The sequence below is a fragment of the Charadrius vociferus genome, unplaced genomic scaffold (genome assembly GCF_000708025.1).
Source record: "Charadrius vociferus isolate BGI_N301 unplaced genomic scaffold, ASM70802v2 scaffold201, whole genome shotgun sequence".
In the NCBI taxonomy this organism is placed as follows: Eukaryota; Metazoa; Chordata; class Aves; order Charadriiformes; family Charadriidae; genus Charadrius; species Charadrius vociferus.
Window position 1 is genome coordinate 3,278,347 of NW_009646936.1, and position 21,700 is coordinate 3,300,046.

Below are 21,700 nucleotides of genomic sequence, written 5' to 3' on the forward strand. Positions count from 1 at the left end.
CAAAATAACCTGACTCTTAAAAATCCATGCTTCCCAAGTCCCACTTCTGAGTTTAGATATTAATCAATGAAGATTCAAAACTACCTTATACTAAGACCCTCTATAATAATGTAGAAAAGTACTAGTAGAAACCAGTAATAAACTAGAATGTCTTGATATGAGACGTGTATAATGACTTAAATCTGTGTATAGATGTCTGTTTTGCAGATCCAGACTGCAAGATTGAGAACAGGGTATTTCATTCAGGGCTAGCTGTGCTTGAGTCATTGCTGCTCTTGTGGTGATGCTGCTGCAGCTGATCTGTGACAGCTGTGACTCTGCAGCATCGCTGCTTCTGAAGTCATGGGTTGGAAAGCTTGTAGAGATACTGTACGTGGACACACAGAAATAATTATTGCATACTTCCTCTGCACAGACATACCAAACTCTTGAAAAATGAGTGCAGCGTGTCTGCTTGTTACTGCTCTTCAGTAACGTATCTACAGAAAATACTGGGAAACAGCTGATCTTTAGTGTCTTTTTGTGGTTTTAACATGTAGGTTACTTTCTGCCCTCTGACAGAAAAACCCTCAAAAGGATTTTTTTTATTTATTTAAAGATATACTATAGGAAGGAATAGAAATAGTTTTGATCCAACTATAATTTGTTAATCTGGAAACGAGTGCTTCATAGTGTAAGCATTGTTTAGCTATCCTTCAGATACGCTTGCTGTCAAAGGATGTTTCCCACAAGCAATTTTAAGACCACATTCTTCCTAAACACTGGTTACCAAATGTGCGCATTCTTTTGTGCTTGCAGTAACTGTTTGCAGACTACTTCACTGAAGTGATTAAAAAATTTCATTTGTGATTTTTGTTTACAATTTTAAAAAGCAAATTGTCTGATAATTTCTGTGAAAAGTTCTCAATGCTAAAGTAACAGTAAGTATAGAATATTCAAAGTACAAAGTTGCATGGTTCAGTTGGAAGGAAACTTCTCCACAGACCAACTTGGTGTTTTTTTTTTTTTTTTCCTTTTTTGGGGGAGGGCAGGGGAGGAGAGCAGACAGGGAGAGTCTGGATGTAATCAAACTGTATCCTAATTTCAGATATCTTGCTCTTTCTTTAAGTGTAAATCAAAGCATTCAAATGATACAAGTTGGTAAACATGCAACTGCTGAAACCATCCTAATTTTTGTTCTGACTATTTACAGCAGTGATTTCTTCATTTCTTTTATCTGTATGATTATTCCTTTCTAGCATTTCTATGGTCAGTCTTGTGTTTAGTTTTTTAAGATACATGCCGTCACTGACTGCCTGAGACAGATTTCAAGCAGAATGCCAGCTTATAAATACCTATCAGATCTGGAGTGCATTAGCACCAGTTCTTCAGTGGCACATTGCCGGGAGACTAGACAATGTGCTTTTGGAGAGACTGGGCAGCCTTTTCTCGTTGTGAGAGTAGAGAGTTGAGCCTTACATTTCAATTCAAGCTGGCTTCAAAGTCTTGCTGTGCCAGATGCTGAAGCTTAGGGTAAAAGGAAGATATAGAAACCAAGTGTGCGATCTAATTTAAGCCAAGATATCATGGGTAGGTACAGCAAACAACTGAAGGATTAAGGAAAAACAATTAAAGGAAATGATAATAAGGAAATGTGTCCACTTCAGGATGATACAGCGTTTGGTGGCAGTTAAACTAATACACATCTCTGATTTGGAACAGTCAGAATTCAAACTGATGTGAGATGCACCTTGGAGAAAAAATACTAAGGTATTTAAATAAAAATTGGCAACTGATTACATGTTAATTTTGCACCTTAATTTTAAACAATAATTTTGCCTCTTGCCCACGTTCTCTGCCATTCCACATTGTTAGTGAAGATGGACTCTGATTATGCTTTACATTCTTTAGTCTAAGATACTGTTTCTTTTTTCTTTGTTGTTTTTTTTTTATAATGTATGTTAAAGTGTAATGCCACCCTGTATTTTACAAGGGGTGCATGTACATCTGTGTATGTGCAAGTGTGTGCATGTGTTACATTTAATGGTTTCCATGGATGGAACAGACCCCATTAGTAACTCAGACCATTTGTTATTCTGCAGCAGTCTTGTTCTCTTCCCTATGGTGGTTCTGCTTTTGGAATATACAGGAAAAGATCCTCAAGTTCAAGTAGAAGTAAGCATGCATCTGTACCGCTAATTCAAATCATATACATTATGATAGTACTTCAAGATTTATATATACTTATTTCTATTGTTATTTTAATTGTGTAATAAAAAATGCATAAGTAAATTGAAATAGCTCCACTAACCTCTTGATCATCAGCTAACCTTGTAAACCTTTCAACAATTTGTTTGAAAACATGATAAAAGAAGCAATATTCTGAATGGTCAGAGTTACTCTAGAAGATGAAGGGTGTAATGAATAATATCAAGAGGTGACATACAATGCTTTTGAATCTAAATGTCTTTTAGTATCAGAGATGACTGTCTCATATGATTATGCTTAAGTTTCACTTCAAGGTTGCACCAGGATGTACAGAGTTCATTTGCTTCTGCTGAGCATGTGTGACTGGGTGAAGAAACCTATTTATATAATCATATATTGGGGATTGATTTTAGAAGAAAGAAAAGAAAAAAAAAATCTCTCTTAGAGATTTCAGTTGCATTTAATACTGGTACTTGAGCGCTGACAGAGGTTACCCAGAGAGCCTGTGGAGTCCCATCCTTGAGATATTCAGAAGCTGGACGCAGTCCTGGGCAACCAACTCTGGGTGACCCGGAGCAGGGGAGCGGGGCCAGATGACCTCCAGAAGTCCCTTCCAACCTTGGGATTCTGCATGGATCAGGATGATCATAAGAGATGACTAACATCGTTCATAGGACGGGTTTCCAAGTATCATTGTGGTGGATGAGTAGGAGTATCCTTGTTAAATAGGCATTTCCCTGTTTTAACAGAGAAACCTCTAGTAGTGGCTACGCTACTCGGGGTCACAGTTGTTCAATCTCAACACCTTGGCAACTCATTCTTGTTAGCTATATATGTGATAAATACAGACATCCGCGAGTTTTAAATTTCTGAAGGTGGTTGTACACTGCAGCCAGGCTTGGCCATACTAAACGGACTTTTCTTGGAGTTGAGCACTTCCTCTGTGCAGGATACAAGTTCTCGTCATTGCTCGTTGACTCTTCTTTGAATCTCTTCCATTTATCCAAGTCATCCCGAATTGCTGCCACTGCCACCGGGCCTGCTATTGCATGAAGGGCCTCACCTCCCCATGTGCCCAGGAGCTGTGCCTTCCTCTTGCCCACAGCATACCGCGAGGAGCTTGTGTTGGCTGGTGGCTATCATCTGCTGCCCTTCTTCAAATGGTCTCCTCGCCCCACGTGAGCGGCCCCAGCCCAGTGCTCCCTGTGTGCAAGGGGCCTGGGGACCCATTTGCCTGCGCTGGCCATACCCAAAGGCCTCTCTACTGGTCTCCTTCCTTCTCACAGGCATCAGGGGTAGCTGCGGTGGTGGTGGTGGCCCAGCCACTTCATTGCTTTGCTTTTTTTCTCTGCCTCCAAACTCTGTATGTGTTTGGTTTTCCCAGATTTGTTTCAAAAATAATCCCAAATCTCCTGTTAGGTAACACATACTTGAGGAGGTTGTTGTAACACTGTCACCGTTTTATCATCAACACCTTTGTATGTAGACAGATAAAAATGCCCTTTGTTTCATTAAGAACATCTACATTTTAATCCTAAATCCACGTGTCATCAGACTTGGTAGTGGTAAACACGAATGTAAACAAGATTGCATTAAATTGTGAGTAGTCTGAGTGCAGAGGCTTTTTAGATTTTTGTTTCTAAAGTCAGTATATAAGGAAACTTAGTCATGAAAACAGAATTTAGTGAATATCTAGCAGTAACTTTTGATTGCCAGTTAGAAGTCTTAGGTTATGTTGACCTCCGTTTCTTCCACCACTTCTTTTAAAATATATTGAAGGAATTACTCTGAAACAAGTTGTGACAACGTTGGAAGTTTGGCTCTCCTGTAACTTTCTAGAGCTGCTCACTCTGACTCTGTAGAAGGAGCACTGGCTCATTAGGGACACTATAAATAAATAAGAGGCTCATTTTTCTGTGCCATTAAGTAGGTCCCACTTCAATTCAGAGCAAATACCTTATGTAAGTCTAGCAAGGGGAACCTCCCTCAGCGTGTATGTGTTGCTGGCTCTAACCTATTGATAATCAAATTCAAAGCCTGTTTTCTCTTGTGAAGGGTGGACAAAGCTTTGTGTGAGTTGTCAAAGGAAATTAGGAGTTTAGTAACTGATGTAGACACAGAAGAGGAGGCTTCTTTGTATTTCTTCGTCCTTGTGTGCTTTTGACAAATACTGTTAACTACTTAGAATTTGGTACACTGTACTAACCAGAAGTTAAAATGATGGGTTTGGGAAATAGCAAAAATAAAAATAATATATTAATTTTTTCCCCCACCAATCTTATTGTTTCAATAAGTTTCTATAGTAATAGTTTGCTCTTACTCATTAGAAATTCACCTCAGGAAAGCCACCAAGTGTGTCTTTGTTCTCATGGATCAGAATCCTATTTTCTATCATTTTAAAGCTATGTACACGTTCCTGCGGATGCATAAATTGCTTTGAGGTGGTTTTTTTTCTTAATTTCCTTTTTCAAGTCCAACCATCATGAAATTTTTTTTATTTGTCTTCATTTAAAGCATTTACTTCCTCTGTACATGACAACTGACAGTTAACCTTGAGGAATGTTAAAATGTTCCTGACGAGAACGTGTTGGTGACACTGTGATACATCAAGCGCGTGGTTTGTGACGGCATCCAGTATTATGTAACTGTGGGCTGTAATTACTCAGATGTGATGTCTGCAAAAGTATGAACTTGGAAGAGAGCAGCATGATGGTGCTAAAGGCCATGTCCAAAGAAAATCAAATCTTTCTCTTGCATCTTGCTTCTTAGCTCTTGAGGCAGCTGTGGTGCCTTGCAGTGTAAGACTTACATAGCAGCTGAGGTGTGAAATTTCCCACTGCGGTGACATCCTAATTCATTTTGGCAGTGCTGTGACAAGAGTCAAAACATGTGCGGACCTGTTTGGTGGAACTGAGGGGACCCAAGGGAAAAGATAAAGAGATTGAAGGGGAACTTTCCTTGAATTTGCAACCTTGCTGTTTCGGTTCAGAGTTCAGTATTTGAAGCACTGATGGAGCAGGGAGAGCAGCAAGTTCCTCTGAAGCCGCTTTCTGCAAGTAGTGTGAAAATGGTGGTATATTTGTAATGTGGATGATGACCATCGGCCCTGGTCACCTGCTGACAAAAAGAACAAAGCAAAGGTACAATCTCCTGAGTGCAGGAAATGTTCACTCTTAAGATTTCAGTTCTGCTCTGTGGGCTTGAACTGTATCTTATGTGCTGGGTTAACATAGAGAGTTGCACGTGAAGCCTCCGTTGTAGTGAGCTGAGGGTTCTCCCGAAGTTGACAAAAACATACCAAAGGGCTTTTGTGAAGTGTTTATGCAAAGCAAGAGGTATCCGATTGAAGAATGCTGTTTTGTAATAAAAGGCAAGGTTGATGTTCAATCTCTTTAGCATAAACAACATTGTTTAAGAAGTGTTTCTCTCTGTAGTAATTTCCTTGGCATGGTTATTGTACCTGGCCTTGTTTTGTGCATTAAGCTGTTAATATAGTTCCATTTCACAATTATACTAGCTCCTTCCTGTCTGTTAATGGAAGTAAGAAGTTATCATGCCTGTGGACCAGGCCACACTCATTCAAAGACTACTGATCTCAAATCTGAAAAATCTGTACCGTTGTTTGGTAGTGTCTTTCAAAGTTTGAAACTTTTACTTGAGCTGCAGTTAAATAGCCTGATTGCTTCATTTTTGCCATGGTTACATTTTAAACTTTGGGTTAGGGGAGTGCCAGGAGGCACCAGTCCACTGGGGTGCTGTGGGCTTGGGGGAGATATGGGATTGAGATGAATCCGTTTTCCTCAGGGCAGGGCTGGTGTGAGAATCTTTTACAGTGGTTCTCCAAGCATCAGTTTTGGACTCCCGGAATTCACCCGGTCTTGACCCAGCTCTCTTTAGTTGGGATTATGTTCCTTTTCTGGAGGGTTACTATTTCTGTTTTTCTTTTCCACAGGTAGGTATGAGTAGACTGTAGTTTTCAGTTCACCTAAATCCTTAGATCTGACATATGTGGAGATTGGTAAGGATTGCTTGAGGAAAGGCAAAGGAAAAATAGTGTCTTCTGAGATTGATGTTAGGACTGGTAGATTGCTGATTTGAAAAATCAAACGCGAGAGCCATAGGCTGAGCTAGCAACTGGTGTGGTGTGATGAGAGTTGAGAGTGCAGAATGAAGCAGCTGGGGCTACGAAGATGATTAGGGGATTGGAACATCCCTCTTATGACCAAAGGCTGAGGGACTTGGGTCTTTTTAGTCTAGAGAAAAGACGACTAAGCAGGGGATCTTATTAATGCTTATAAATACTTAAAGAGAGGGTGCCACGGCAATCGGAACAGTCTTTTTTCAGTGGTGCCCAGTGATAGGACAAGAGGTAATGGACACAAACTTGAACATAGGAAGTTCCATCTAAACATGAGGAGGAACTTCTTTACTTTGAGGAGGGTGGCAGAGCACAGGAACAGGCTGCCCAGAGAGGTTGTGGAGTCTCCCACTCTGGAGACATTCCAGACCTGCCTGGATGCCATCCTGTGCAACACTGTAGGTGACCCTGCTCTGGCGGGGGGGTTGGACTAGATGATCTCCAGAGGTCCCTTCCAACCCTGACCGTTCTGTGAGCATCTATGCTGGGTGTGCTTTGCAGGCTTTGCTTTGGTCAGCTCTAGCCTGGTGGCGTGGACTAACCCTCCACTAGGTGTGCTCCAGGAGCACCATATTCTCCTTCAGTATTATCCATAAGGAATGCGGTTTGCAGGCTCTCAAATCCTTCCACAGCTGAACTGCAGCATAGCATGAGGTAATGTGCTCCCAATGAACTGAAATGCGTGTGTAGATGAACTCATAGAAGCTGACTGGGAAGTGAGTCCACACGAAAGATCAGTGGCTAAGACTTGCCCTTGACAAAAGAGACCAGATGAGCCATTGACAGTAAAATTAAAAAAGAGGGGTGGGATAAAGGGACCGAGGGAGGTAAAAAGCTAAATATGTAGCTTGATCGAAGTTGTGGCTTGCCAATAAATTAGTCACCCAGTTTGCTGGTGGCATGGTTGTGGGTGTAGAAGTGTATTGCAGTATTAAGAGGAGATAGTATTTTGATCTCAGCAATTTAGGGAATTTGGAAATAGGTTTATATAGGTGATGTAAACCTAAATATGAATAACTGATTCAACAGACAAATACAGACTGCAGTGGGAAAGAGCTACGATGTTTGTTAAAATGATTGAGATAAATGTAAAGGCATGCTGTTAATTTTAGATGTATGGAGATTAGGCTCAATATATGGAGTTTTGCAAGGACAGCGATAGCCTAGATAAGGAGGAGAGTGTATTTTAGCCAACCATGAAATACCTGTTTAGGTGATCTTTAGCTTAAGCGGGTGTAACTGGACAAATTATACTTTAGCAGCCAGCTGTTACCACCATCATATTCTGAGCTGGCAGCCCCATGTTTTTACTGATGAACAAACACACCAGCTTTCCAGGTAAGTGCACATATTCATACCATGACGTAAACGGAAATACATTTTACAGCAGAAGAGGGAGAAGATAGGAAAATTAGTATTGTATTGTGATATCCACGTTACAAACACTTGTAACTATACTGCACGACCTAGAGTGTATACTGGTGATAACATTTGTCTTGTTTATATTTTCCATGCTAGGTCTACCCTGAATTACAAATCACCAACGTTGTCGAAGCCAACCAACCAGTTACGATCCAGAACTGGTGCAAGAGGGGATGGAAGCAGTGCAACGGTCACCCACATATTGTGGTTCCCTATAGGTGTTTGGGTGAGTGATAGTTTTTTCAGTCTGTTTTTTTCTGCTCTTTGTTTATTCAGTCTCTTAATGAAAAAGATAGTCTGCACTATTATTCTTTATATCTCTGTATTATTATCTTCTGTGAAGTTGGTGTTGTCCAATGGTTCAGTCCTTTGGAACTACATTTGCTAGGGAGAAAATAGTCTTGTTCTTCCTGATGCTATTTTAATGAGTGACTGAAAACCAGGCTTCTACTTAATCTCCTGCCTTTTGTCCTCCTCTTTTCCTCCCATGTAGACATGCATGTATGTGCCCAGTTTACAGTTTTTTTGCTATAAGCAAAATAAATATTTTTCCCCTAAATAAATATTTTTCCCCATTATTTTTTCAGTATCTAATATTTGGTCTCTTACTGTGAAAGACAATGTGAATCTGGTTTTATTGAAAGCAAGTAAAAGCTAGATTACAAAGTCCCATGTTTCTTCCTGCAACTTCATTTTTGTAGCCATTATTTGCTATTCCCTCCTGCGTCCTTGGTGCTTTGAATTAATTTACAAATTTAAATGGGAGGTTGTCCTTCATTTTTTTTCTTAACCTTTGCTTCTCTGTTAGCTTTCTGTCAGCATCCAGAAAACAGAATCAGTTTAATTTGTTGTTTTCATTAACATTCTAGGCACAACATTTTCTTGAGATTATTCCATGAGCTATGTTGCTTTACCACTACCATTTGAATTGTGGTAAATTGGCTGCCTAGTTTCATGTTTAAATGCTGGAGTTCAGAGTTGGAACTTGCTTTTCTACTGAGCCAGGGCATCTAAAATGTTGTGTGGAAAGCAACTCAGGCAGTTATTCCATGAAATAAATAATGAAAGAAATCCAGAAAATATGCAATCTTTCTAGAATTTTTGTTCATTTGTGTAGAATAGGTAAAACACATGGCATGTTCTGCCTGGTGCCCAAGCAGTGAGCGTGCCAATTCACAACAAAGATAGGACTGCAGACTAAGCATGTTACCACTATGGTCAAAGGTGCCAAAACAGCAGATGTGCAAAATCTATGCTAAGAAGTATCAGGGAAATGTGATTGCTTGGTAGTTTCTAGATCTGATGTTTGTTTGTATGGATATGAAACAGGTGTTTATAGACCTCTGCAGTATACGAGTGTTGATACTACTTACTGCAGGTAAGAATGACTGGTTTCTTCTGAGCAAAAGTGTTCTAGGAGAACCCAAATTTAAGACTTTTGGTGGGGGGAAGGACCTGCCTCTAATAATATGATTCCTTACTGCAGGAAGGAGCCTACTGTGTGTTTCCCAGACTTCTACATGAGTTGAGCTGGTCACTTCCACCAAAAGTTTTTGTTCTAAAAAGGACATGTTCTTCTACCCATTTGTTACTGTGTTTTCTTTAGTTTTCCACATTCAAGATAAAAACATCAGCTTGTAGTGTTGATATATTCGCAGAGACAGATAAGCAACTTGTTAGAGGTGGGGCAGAACCGTGGTCTCATCTAGCTTCATCATGAGGTATTTGATCAGATTCCATGTCAGTGCACTTGCACTAATTAGAGATCTGGCAGAAGAAGATCAGACTAGTGGAACTATAAGAACTAATTTTTATTATTTATTGTATTGTTATCATAAGCAAAGCTCTGAATTACAATCAGGGAACTATTATGCTCAGGACTCCCTCTACTTATGTAGATGTGGTTAGTGCCCTGGAGAACTTACAACCTAATTTAAGATAAAAGACAATGTCATCACAAAAGCAAATGAATATAAATTGGCCATGAATAAATTTAATCTGGAAATTATAAGGAAGTTTCTGCAAAAGTGAGGAGCTCCAACAGTCTTCTGGTAAAAGGAATATGAAGTCTAGTAATTTAGAAGTTCATAAATTTATGAACAGAATTATATGCAGTTCCCTGCAGGAGTGAGGAACTGGACTTGGACTTTTAAGGTGTCTTTCCTGAGTTGTGGTTTTGAATGAAAAACTATCAGGAGTTAAATGTCTGCTATCTTAGGGAGCAAGGTATGCTTTGCTTGCTGGAAGCAAAAATTTTAAAGACATTTAAATACCTCATGCCCATTAATGCTTTGCCCTTAGCTCCTATTTTATATTTTAAAATCTCCCTCATGTTCTAGTTTTTTGTCTGATTTCCTTGTAATTGAGGTGTATGCAGTTGTGTCTGCATGTGTTTGTTTTTTGTCATCCTTCTATGCTGCTATTCATCTTTTGACCCTGACTAGAATAAAAATAATAGAAACAAAAGCCTTAGATACTGATGTTCCCAAGAGTTTACTGTGAGAAGAGTGGCCACACAATTACTTCTGCTGGAGGAAAAATGGTGAATGTAGCCATTAGCTGTCATTTCCCCATCAAACAGCCTTCTGCTTGTTGTGTGTAGTTAAAGTTGGACTTTCCTGTATGTGGTGAAAGTGCATTAGAGGAGGCTGGAGGATTGGGTCTTTTTCCCATGTGTGAGGCTGGGAGTACAGCCCATCATGGTAAGTCAGGCTTGCTAGTACCCAGCAGCTTGGTGTTCATCTACTGCTAGCAGCCCACGTTGTCCTCTCCTTTTGGCTTGCTGCCTTCACAGTGGTGAAGCTGGTCATAAGATGAACAGGTCCTCTGAAAGGAGAGGAAGTCTTGAAGGAAAAAATAAAAGTGTAGTTTGGGGGTTTTAAGAAAGACTTCGTTTACTTTTCTGGTTGGACAGTTACACTCTTAATTTATTACTTTGATTTGTCTGTAGTCTAAAAGTTGTGGTCAAATACCTTGAATACTCTTCCTGCCTTGTATGTCAAGGCAGTAGACTGGAGGCAGGGAATTGATTGAATTCAGTCTGTCAGTGTCTCATTGCCTCAACAGATTAGCTCTTTAAATAATTTTATGCAATATCATGTTGTTGGGTTGTTTTTTTTTTTCATTTTGGTAACTAATCTTGTAGCCTGCACAGACAGGTCAGTATTGGGATACTGATTTTATTAACTATCACCATAAGCAGTACTGTCTGTCTTTGAATACTTTCTTCTAAATCTTATTTGTTACGGAGTTAAGTCCTGAGAGCTTTTTTTTTTTTTTCCATTTCTTTATCTCCTGCTAATAGTACTTCAAGGTTAAATATAAGTTTTTTAGAAGTGGGATCTTGCCTGGCAGCTCTGCGCGTGCCTCCGCTATCCGTGGTGTGTTAGCTGCTAGTGGGCAATTTCAGAATTGGGGCACTGGCAGTGCCCATTCCTCAATAATTTTAGTGCAAGTAGACCCTCGATGTAGACCACCATTAAATCCATTGACTCTGGTAAGAATTAAGATGCCAAAAGAAAGTTTGGCGGTTGGCAGCTGATTGCAGGGTTGAGCATTATAAATTTTACTTTGCTTTGAGAATCACTGTCAGTATCTTGAGTCAGCTCATAGTTTCTTCCATCTGGACATTTGTTTTCTACAGAGGTGAGAAACAGTGAGTGACAGAAACATGTCTGCTTTCAGGCCAGAGCATCTTTACAGTCCAATTGCATCCCAGTCTTCAGGTGAGGCTTTCCGAGATGCAGAGAGAGCATATTGCTACAGCACTTGGCTGCTCCATTAGTTTTTTCTCTGAGACTTGTGCATGATGGTATTTACTGCAGCTATTTGTAGCAATATACTTTAGTAATATTGATCAGATTAATTGGATTATGCAGCTTCATATTTTCTTTTCTTAGGTGGATGCAACTAAAGCATAAAAGCAATAATTTAAATAAGACAAAATGAAAGCCCCTTATTTGAGTCAGCTGTGTCTTTGCAGTGACCACATAGATATGCCCCCTAAAAATGTTCTAACTGAACCCAAAGAAGAAAGCATTGCTGGTTTAATTGAAGGTACAATTTTGTGCCTGCGTGCAGGGCTTTGCAATGTTCTTAAAACTGCAAGCTTTGAGAAAATCTTCTCATGCAATAAATCTGATTTACCAATGTATTCAGTGCATGCTTCCAGGGACACGGGGAATTGCTGTACAGTTTCAGTTCATTGAAGGGGGGAAACTTCTTGTGAAAAGCAAATTGTTTAGTAAATTTTAGTTACCTTTCTGAACACAGTGAAGGCATTTGCCTTAAAACGATCTTTAACTTCCAGGTTTTAGAAAATCACATCTTCCAGTGGTGCTTATTATGGCTCGAAGCTCTGTTATGACAGAAATAGGAATCTAGGTGAATATTTAGGTCTCTTGAATGATGCTGTCAGACTGCTGTCTTCAAGGAAAAAAAAAAAATCTGGGTTTGGAGGGTTTTGGGTTGTTTTTTTTTTTTTAGTAATACAAAGATTAAAAGGTTAAATTATGCTATTTGAGTGAGGAGTGTGCTGCTTGACATAGAGCCACGAATGTGTTTTCGGGGCTCAGGCAAAGATGATAAGCCATGAGATGTGCTGGCAGAAGACCGAAGATCTGCAGTGCGTCCTTGGCACGGTGTCGGCTGTGCGTGCTGGCATCTCCACACCTGCAGCATGCAAAAAGCAGGTGCTTTTAAGACCAAACCCTGCAAAATGGTGACAGTTGCTGTGGGGCACGGGCTGCAGGGTTTCATCAGGCAGTGCCAAGAAGCCCATGTTTTCCACTTCATTTTATGGAAACTGCTCTTGAAAAATATGGAAACTGCTCTTGAAAAATATTGTGGCTGCAAACCTGGCCTTGTTAATGTTGGAGGGACATCTGCCACTGGCTGCAGCAGGAGGGCAGGATTTCTGCCTGTGTTGGGGCAGCGTGGGCAATAAGCAGTTCTGTTTGCGCTCTCCTCTCTTCACTTCTTGCCTGAGGAAAAGCAGCTGGCGAATTTGTGCAGTGTGGGCTGTGAAATGAAGTAATTCACTCTGTGTTCCTGGCTGGCGGCAGGAGTGGGCATCCTTGTCTCAGTGCCATGGTTCTTTGAATACCTTGGATAAATGTATGCCCGTACTTTGCTGAATAGATGATATATAATTTGCTGGTGGTGAAATACACCCCAGCCTAGCTGCTCATTGTACATTGTAGCCCTGAAGAGAGAGGAGAAGCTAAATTATGCAGATGTTCGTGGGTCGATCTGTAGGCATGGCAGACAAAACAACTGCGAGGTGGAGTAAAGGGGAATTACCAGAGCATTGATTAACTGCGCTGCATGAAGTGCTTGCTTGCATACTCACGTGTGACTCCGTTTTGTTATCCTGTTAACGTATACTGCTAAGCACGCTATTCAGGCAGTGTTTGTAGGATCCAGATGTATTGGAATATCATTATGTATGTAGCCTCTGTCAATCAAAATGTGATTACTTGCAATCGTTTGTTCACAAACAAGTGGATTAGGTTATATGACAAATGTATCTTGCTGTTTGGTTATGAAGTGAAAAGCTGGCTTCTGTTTCTGGTTTTAACAAAAACGTCTTTGAAAATATTTATTAACTTGTCATGCTTTATTACTCTAACAGCTTGCAAAGTTAACCAGTTGTTGATGTCAGAAGAAAAGGCGTACTCAGGTTTTGATACGCATGCCTAGCCAATTATACCAAAGAAAACACCAAGGTTATGCCTGGAATGAATCATTTAAATAGAGAGATATGTAATTGACAGTTCTTTTGGTTCATCTTGTAGTTTGCTTTCAATTTTAACTGAGTTTTTTCACACAGGTGTGTGAAATGACTATTTACTTCTGCTACATGGCAGTACTTGCTTTTTTTTTTTCTCAGCTCACTGTCTAGTGCACCTATTTCTGCAATGGCAAAGCTTCTCTTCCAGATACTTTGGGAAGCACTTTCCACTGGCTTTTCCATGCAGTGCCTAATCAACAGAATGACATTAAATAATTGTCTTGGAGTTTCCTGTCCTTGCTAGTTTAGCTATCTGCCTCCAGCTTGCCTCAGTCTCCACTCAGCCATGTGAGTGATGCAGACAAGCCTCACACCACACTCTTTTCCTGAAATAAAAATATGCACTTCATTTTGAAATGACAGACGACATCATGTCTAGTTTTTCTGACAGCACTAGCTGACAGGAAGGAGAGGATCTCCAAAAAGACTAACAATCTGAATTGCTTAGTAGGGAGACCACAGGTAGAGAAATCCTAGGCACAGTGAAAGGCGCAACTACTCATTGGGAGAAATATTTCATCTCTCTTCTTTCCTCTCTCACAGACAATATTCCTGCCTACTAGTGGTATTTTTGGTATAGTGCTGGGTGGGCTGATGAGAAATCCCTGCCTGCACAGGCTAGGCACATATTTTTTTGTGAAACTGCAAGCGCTACAGGATAACGAGGTGTCCTGACACACTGGTGTGCTTCCACTGCAGCAGAGCCTTGGCAGGTGCTCCCTAGCAGGGACCTGCCCAGGTCCGAAACCGCATTTGGCTGCACACCAGCAGCTCTTTGGTGTTGTGCTGGTGGTCAGAGTTTTTTCCTGTTTCTGCATCCTCATGGCTGAGCTAATTGCAGCAAGCTTTTAGGGCCTCAATTCATCAAGTGTGTTTTTAAATGTTCTTCTGTGCAGTGGTGTAATTAAGAGTATGCCCTGACATGCTTCATTGAAAAGAAATGGTTTTCTGTATATACCTGAACTCTGTTGGCGTCAGTTTTATGGTCAGCTTCCATCATAGAGAAAATGCAGCTGTTAAGCATCAGTTGAGTTACTGATCATTCATACAAACAATAACAAGTTTATCTTTAATAAAAAGATAAAGCAGCTGAATTGGCTCATGGTTTATAACTGTGTCTTTCCAAGTATTTTCTTTGCAGAGCAGGACTGTATAAACCATTAAAGCGGCCTTTGGTGTGTTTCAGTGGACAGAATACCATCAGCTGGAGGAAGTGATGGGGAGTGGGCAGAGAAATCCTGAATGAGATTGCTCACCAGTAGGACAAAAATTCCTCAAGCAGTCATGGATCTGTTTCTGGAGGCTTCCACCTCCTCACTTGAGAGAAACATCAGCTGTTGGTTTAGCCAAATCCTCGCTGAAAGCATGGAAATCTTGAAGTAAAGAGATAAAGCAAAGCTAGCATTCTGGTGGTGACCAGAATGTGCCTTTATGTGTGGCTAAGAGTAAATACAAAACTTCTTATTTTTGCACAATAAGCCCAGAAGAAATAAATCTGAACTTGTGTTTTTCTGTGCATTTTTAGGGTGTACATGTTTTACCTGTTTGGTGACTGCGTTAAGGCTTTAATAAAAAGATAATTTGTGGAAAAGGTCAAAACACAAAAACTTTTTGAGATCTTGAACGTAACAGTTCTGCAGATCTACTCCTAAAGCAGTAAAATAATTCCTTATAAGTAAATATTGAAAATGAGGGGCTTATTTGTCCTTACAGTGGACAAAGGAAACCAGAACAGGTGGTGTATACAATTCAGGAACAGCTCACAGGGAGCATAGCGGTCACTGACATGTGAAAGTCTTTCTTCATAGCTATCTAGTATAACAGCATTACAAATTGTAGTAAATATTGTTTCTTTTTTATTATTTTTAAATGTTATGGGGTTTGAAAAGAGAAATCTGTTTCTGCTTGAATGACCAATGCTAGCTGGTCTAAGTTTTCTGTCTCTTATAACTGTGCAGGCTGACCGTGTCGGATTAAAAACAGCATGTTCCTGCTTTTTCTGCAGTGCTTTTATATAAAAATGAGTTAACCACAAAAAGTAGCGCTGAAAGAGCATTAGTAAGGTTAGAAAGAACGCAAAAAATTAGGAAAGGGGGAAGCTAAGGTGGCCTCCTGACCGTAATTTGACCCTTCCTGTGCAAGGGGTGCCAGGGAGGCTGCCGGGCGGCCCCTCAGCCTGCCCTGCCCCGATGTATGTGCCTGAATGAGCTATTCAGTGTGTTCTTCTGACCTCCTGGCTCAGCCTCTCCCACAGCCTTCATTACTGCTTGCCACTCACATCCTGCCTGAAGACAAAAGTAATTTTCCTCTCAAAGTTTCTCTAACCTTACCCGAGCACTTTAGAGGCACAGGTTTAGTTTCACAAAGGTCATGAGGTGAGGAGTGTCATCCCTAGTTTATAGTTGGGAGGCTGGAGAAAGACTGGGGGGAAGCTTCAAAACCAAAAGTATTTGTTGATAGTCAGGCTCCAAATGGTAGAGCACTTGAAACAGCGTGTGTGCATGTACGCGTGCACACAAAGATTCTTTATGAAGAGGGACTTGGACAGGCTCGAGAAGTGGGCCTGTGTGAACCTCATGAGGTTCAACAAGGCCAAGTGCAGGGTCCCGCACCTGGGTGGGGGCGACCCCTAGTATCAATACAGTCTAGGGGATGAAGGGATTGAGAGCAGCCCTGCTGAGGACTTGGTGGTACTGGTGGATGAAAAACCGGACGTGAGACGACAATGTGAACTTACAGCCTAGAAAACCAACCATATCCTGGGCTGTGTCAAAAGAAGCATGGACAGCCAGTATGAGAGTGGTGGAACACTGGAACAGGTTGCCCAGAGAGGTGGTAGATGCCCGATCCCTGGAAACGTTCAAGGTCAGGTTGGTCTGGGCTCTGAGCAACCTGATCTAGTTGTGAGGGGGTTGCACTAGAAGACCTTTAAAGGTCCCTTCCAACCCAAAGTATTGTGATTCAATTTTGCTGTGTGCATTCACACATACACACAACTTGAGTAATGCATGAAGCCACTGCGTAAGTTTCACAGCTTGATCATTGTACACATCCAGCCTTTGGAACAGAGAAACCAGGAACTTCCGAGCATCTTTGTAGTGCCACAGAGCTGATTCATCCTTGGTTTGGTTTTCTTTTTTGGTGTTTCCTTCAACATACAGTAGTTAATTTTGCAATGGCAAAATTCTGCTAATTAATTAAAGTTTGTTGTTTCCTTAGCCTTTTAGGAAGGAAAGATGGGGAGAGGGAGAGAAAGGAAATGTACATCTTACCACATGTCATTAAATTGATTTGCATGTGGAGCATCTTCCCACAGATTTCTATCACCTGACTGAAAGCAGTGGTAAGATCTCACGCTAAATACATTCTGATCTCAGAGGAGGATTGAATGTTGCCAACAGATTTAATGCAGTTGTTAACTGCGAAAGAAGAGTCAGTGATGGGAATCACTGGCTATTTCTAAGAGGTGCTAGGGAAGATCCTGGAAATGTATTTCAGTAAGCCTGTTTGGGGGTGGTGGTGCTTTTTGGAAGTGCTGAACATCTAGGAATATTGGACGTGTCATTGAGTATGATATTGAGGAAGAAGCTCTTACAGGTTTTTTTTAAAGGAGTAGGTAGGCAAATGGATAGTGTGTCTACTTTGATTTTTCAAAAGAAATTTAACAAGGTCCATTACCAGAAGCTATTAAAGAAATTAATCTACCATGGAATAGAAGAGAAAACTCTTACGTGGCTAAATAGGAAGAAAGATAAAAAAGGCAGGAGTTAATGGTCCATTTTCAAGGTGGAGAAAGGTCACCAGTAGAATCTCAAGGGATCAGTTCTTGTACTCGTGACATTCAAAATATTTGTGATTTGGGAAAGAGGGTAAATCATGAGGTGACCCATTTGATGATGACACTTAAGTTATTCAGAGTAGAATTAATAAAGGCAAACTATGAAGAATTTCAGATGTCTTGATATTGATTGACTGGAGGTAAAATGGCAGGCGAAAATTGATGTAGTAAAGGCAGTGTACATGGGGGAAGCATAAAATAAATTAATCTTATCTTAGTGTGTATGGTGATACTGTGAGTAGCCTCTAGCTTCTCAGGACTGAGACTTCAGGTATTAGTAACTCTGTGAAAACATAGGTACATTAGTGCCAAAAAAGCAGTATTAGGGTTTATTAGGAAAGGAATGGGGAACAAGGCATAGAACATAACTGTACCACTGTGTCAATTATGGACTTAACTGTATTTGTGAACACTGTGCGCAGTTCTTGTCTTCCTCGTAAGATATATATATATATGTAGTAGAAATTGAAGAGTTTAAAGAGTGATGTTGAGTGCTTAAAGTATGACATGTCTCCTGTAGAGAAAATGACACGCTAGATTAAAACTTTCCAGCATAGAAAGGAAGATGCCTGGAGGCTCTGACAGTGCTCTGCAAAGTCATGAGTAGCTTGGAGAGGGTGGATGGAATGGTCATTCACCCTATCTTTCACAATGAGACCTTGGGTTATCAAACGAGACTAGCAAGCTTCAGGCTCCAAGCAAACAGAAGTAATTGTGTATTTTGTTCCACAGTGTGTATAGGAGCTCCTTGTCCCTCTGCCATAGACTCTTGTGGGTGCTGAGAGCCTACAAAGGTTCAAAGCCCAACAGGACAGTTCACTACAGGATAACTCATCAGGTGTTAGGGACCTTAGTCTTGTATCTGTGGAGGTGGTGGTGAAATGTTGCCTTGGGGAAGCACTGCCACATGCTCTTCTACACTTTACACCCTTTTTTGATGTTATGTTGTAGATACCTGCTGTTGACCACCTGATCCAAAAGGTTTTTTTGGACCAAGATAGGTATTCTTGTGCTTATGTGGGTTCCTTTCCCATGTCAAAGAGCGCTTATTTACAGACTTCTTAGCCTCATCCCCTCTAACCTGCTCCTCTCCCGCTTTTCTATATCTCTGCGGGCTGCTGCCCCTGTCCTGTTGTTCTTACTGAGTCTCTCTCACACCAGGTTTTCCAGCCTCACTCCCTTCTTTGGCTCACCAGGTGCTACTGTCTTGTCCATCACCCTTCCACTCAAGTCTCCTTGCCCCCAGGCACTGATGTTTCTTCACCTCTCCTTTCCGAGTATTCCACTTCTTCGCTTGGCATCCATCTCCTCTCAGCACGCCCTCTTCTGCTTCCTCTCGACGGCTGCTATCCAAGCCAGTCTTGCTAGTGTCGCCCCTCAGCTCTTCATCAGCTCTGCCATGCGTCTGCTATCATCTCATTTCACATCTCGCTTGATGCTACCTGAGCCACGCAGACAGAGAGAGACTCTGTGATCCTTCCTGGGAGCAATATCAGTCTGTTCTAGCACAAAGTCAAGGTAGCACTTAAGGGGGGGAGGGGGGGGGGAGGGGGAATACCCTTCTGTCACAGCAAAAACATGCTCTGGGTTCTGAGCAGTAAGGTGTACACACCTTTCAATGCTCCATCAAATGTAAAGAAAGGTGTAATTGCCTCAACTTAGCTTCTGTTTTATAATTTATTTTTCAACAAATTGCAATAAAATTTGCTTTAGTAAAGCATTTTCAATTATGACTGTTACAGACAGACTGAGGGTTGTTCCTGATGATGCTTCATTTGTGTTGAAGGAAGATCCTGTTGCTCTGTTTGTCAGATGACCTCACTGCTGTGAGATGTTCTACTTAAAGCTCAGCTAAACCAAGATGACTTTGTGTTGTATAACAAAAATGGTCATTGGTTTCCCCATTGGTAGTATCTGATGAATATTTAATGGTCTTTAATTTCCCCTTTTCAGTGAAAAATGCAGATCTGTGATTCCATGTTTCCTTACGCTGCATTTAATTTTCTAAAAAAAAAAAAACAAAACCAAAACCAAACCAAACAAACAAACAAAACCCTTAAATCCTTAAGATTACACACACACTCTGTTTCCATCCCGTATGTGGCTGAAGATTTCTTTAGTCTTTATTTGAAGTCCATTATCTTGTAAGCAGGATGAAAGAACATTATTGTATCTATTTTAAGTGCTGGTGATCTTCCTGTGCATCAAATCCAACATTGCAACTGAATAAAATAGGGAAACTCAGAATAATAATGTTTCAAGTTTTGAAATCCAGAGAAAAAGCCATGGTCGTGGGAAGGAGCCTCTTTGTTATGAGTGATGCTATTGAAACCGCATTTCCAGAGTCTTGTGGGAGAGTGGTTTAGGCTTGTGACATGCTTTGTAAATACCTATTTCTTGACTGAGGCTGCACTGTCCTCTGTCCCACGTATGCAGGAAACAGTGAGCACGGTGGTGATTCCGCTTCACCATTACTTTGTGCAGAAGCAAATGGGTGAATTCTTCGGGAGTGCTTGGTGTGGTTCCTTGGGTTTTGTCATTGTATATGTCTGTTACTGCTTTTGGAGTCCCCTTGGGTGTGGGAACAGCTGAACCACCTCTCATTGCATGAAACCTAAATTAGCAATACTTCCAGGGTATCAGCAGCATCTAGACAAAAGCTGCTGTTGTGCACCTTGAGTTCTATGTTATGTCCATGTTGTTTTTTTCGTTACTTTCAACAGCATTATTGTGCCCATGTAATTTAGAGGTGGCCTTGCATTTAAGCTCTATTGCTTTTAAGTTCTAAAGTGGTTTCTACACTTGGTATTTTTTTATGTCACAATACTTTCACCAAGACATCAGAATTACTTTTCATTAAAAATGTTTGTCTTTTTAAATATCACAGTAAAAGGGTTCTTAGTTTGTTAACCATACCAACAGAATGAGAAAAAAGTATATGTACTATAACCAACAGTGTATGTATTAGTTTTTTGTTTTCAGAGTGCTGGTATGAATTAATCTCCATATTTGCCTTTTTAATGTAGTGTTGTGGTTTAGGCTGAACTGGCCATTGAGCAAGTGACAGATGTTCCTTCCTACCCCTCTTCAAAGAGAGAAGCAGAGGAGGCAAAAAGAAACTTACAAGTTTAGAAGGAGCTAAACTACTTTAATGAAATACTAACAATAAAATAAAAAGAATAATGAAAGCTATTCAAAACCATATCAAGCTCCCAGGATGACAGTCACAACACTGGCTGCCACTGGGGAAGTCCCAGACTGGACTCGGTGATGGACGGGAACTGGATTCCAGATCTGGGTTCAGGATTGGGATCAAAGGCAGACGGAGTCCTCGTCGGAAGCCGGTCACTGAAGAAAGAGAGCTGACCCTTTGATCCCTCAGCTTTTATACTGAGCATGAGGCAGATGGGATGGAATAGCCCGTTGGTCAGTTTGGGGTGTCCTGTCCTGTTCACTCCTCCCCACAGGTGGGACCCCACTACGCTTTTTCGCTTCCGACCCTCCAACGGGGCAAGTAACAAAGTTATCTGGCCTTGGGTGTTATAGCAATAAGTATAAGCAAGGGCCTCTCTGCATACCATGGCTGGGCATCAGCTATCAATGTAGGTCTTGTCACTCTGAGAACAGTGTCTGCTCAATATGCTGCTCATTTCAGTAGTTAGAAGAGACCCAGCTAAGAAGCAAAGTTACTGAACAAAATTGGTCCTGTTTTACCTCAGACCAGGACATGTAGGCAGGCAAAACCCCATATTTAATGCTTTAAGTGGCTTTCTGTGGAAAATATTTTGTCCTTCGTTAAGAGTCTTTCGACATTTGTTTATAAATATGCCCTTACATTCTCATTCTTAGTGGATAGCTGCACTTGTGGGGAAAGTTTGTGTCAGAGAGTTCATCTGTAACCTTGGAAAAGTGTTTGTGAAATGACTTTCAGTAAGTGTAGGAAAGAACTTGGTTAATTTTCAGTAAAGTATTTCTCATTTAGGGCACATTGCCCTTCAGGCAAAGAGGACTGATAAAGCTAGTACTTGCGATATGACAGCGCAGCGCCTCAGCGTTTATCTGCCCTTAAAGGATAAATGGGACCTAACTGGCAAGGGGAGGCACGGCAGCGTTACGGGGCTGTGCTGGAAGTCGCTCAGGTCGAGCACATGTTCCTTCATCAGACCTCGTTGCCGACAGACGAAGGAGGAGGTACAGTGTCGTGTCAGCCAGGCTCACACCTAGCAGCGCTCCCATAAAATGGCATGCCGGGATTGAAGGGCTGTGGGCAGTGTCTGCGGAGCTGTGCTGGGATGACACCAGCCGTCTTCCCGCTGGTCATATC

General features: G+C 41.1%; 1 protein-coding gene across 6 annotated transcripts in view; it reads left to right on the forward strand.

The window, feature by feature from the left end:
* Nucleotides 1–21,700, forward strand: part of APP (amyloid beta (A4) precursor protein) — a 188,062-nt gene that overhangs the window by 21,651 nt on the left and 144,711 nt on the right. For all 6 annotated transcript variants that reach the window (XM_009894907.1, XM_009894905.1, XM_009894906.1 and 3 more), the window contains exon 2: nt 7,844–7,973. In XM_009894907.1, the coding sequence (XP_009893209.1) occupies nt 7,844–7,973 (130 nt within the window). The remainder of the gene's footprint in view (nt 1–7,843; nt 7,974–21,700) is intronic.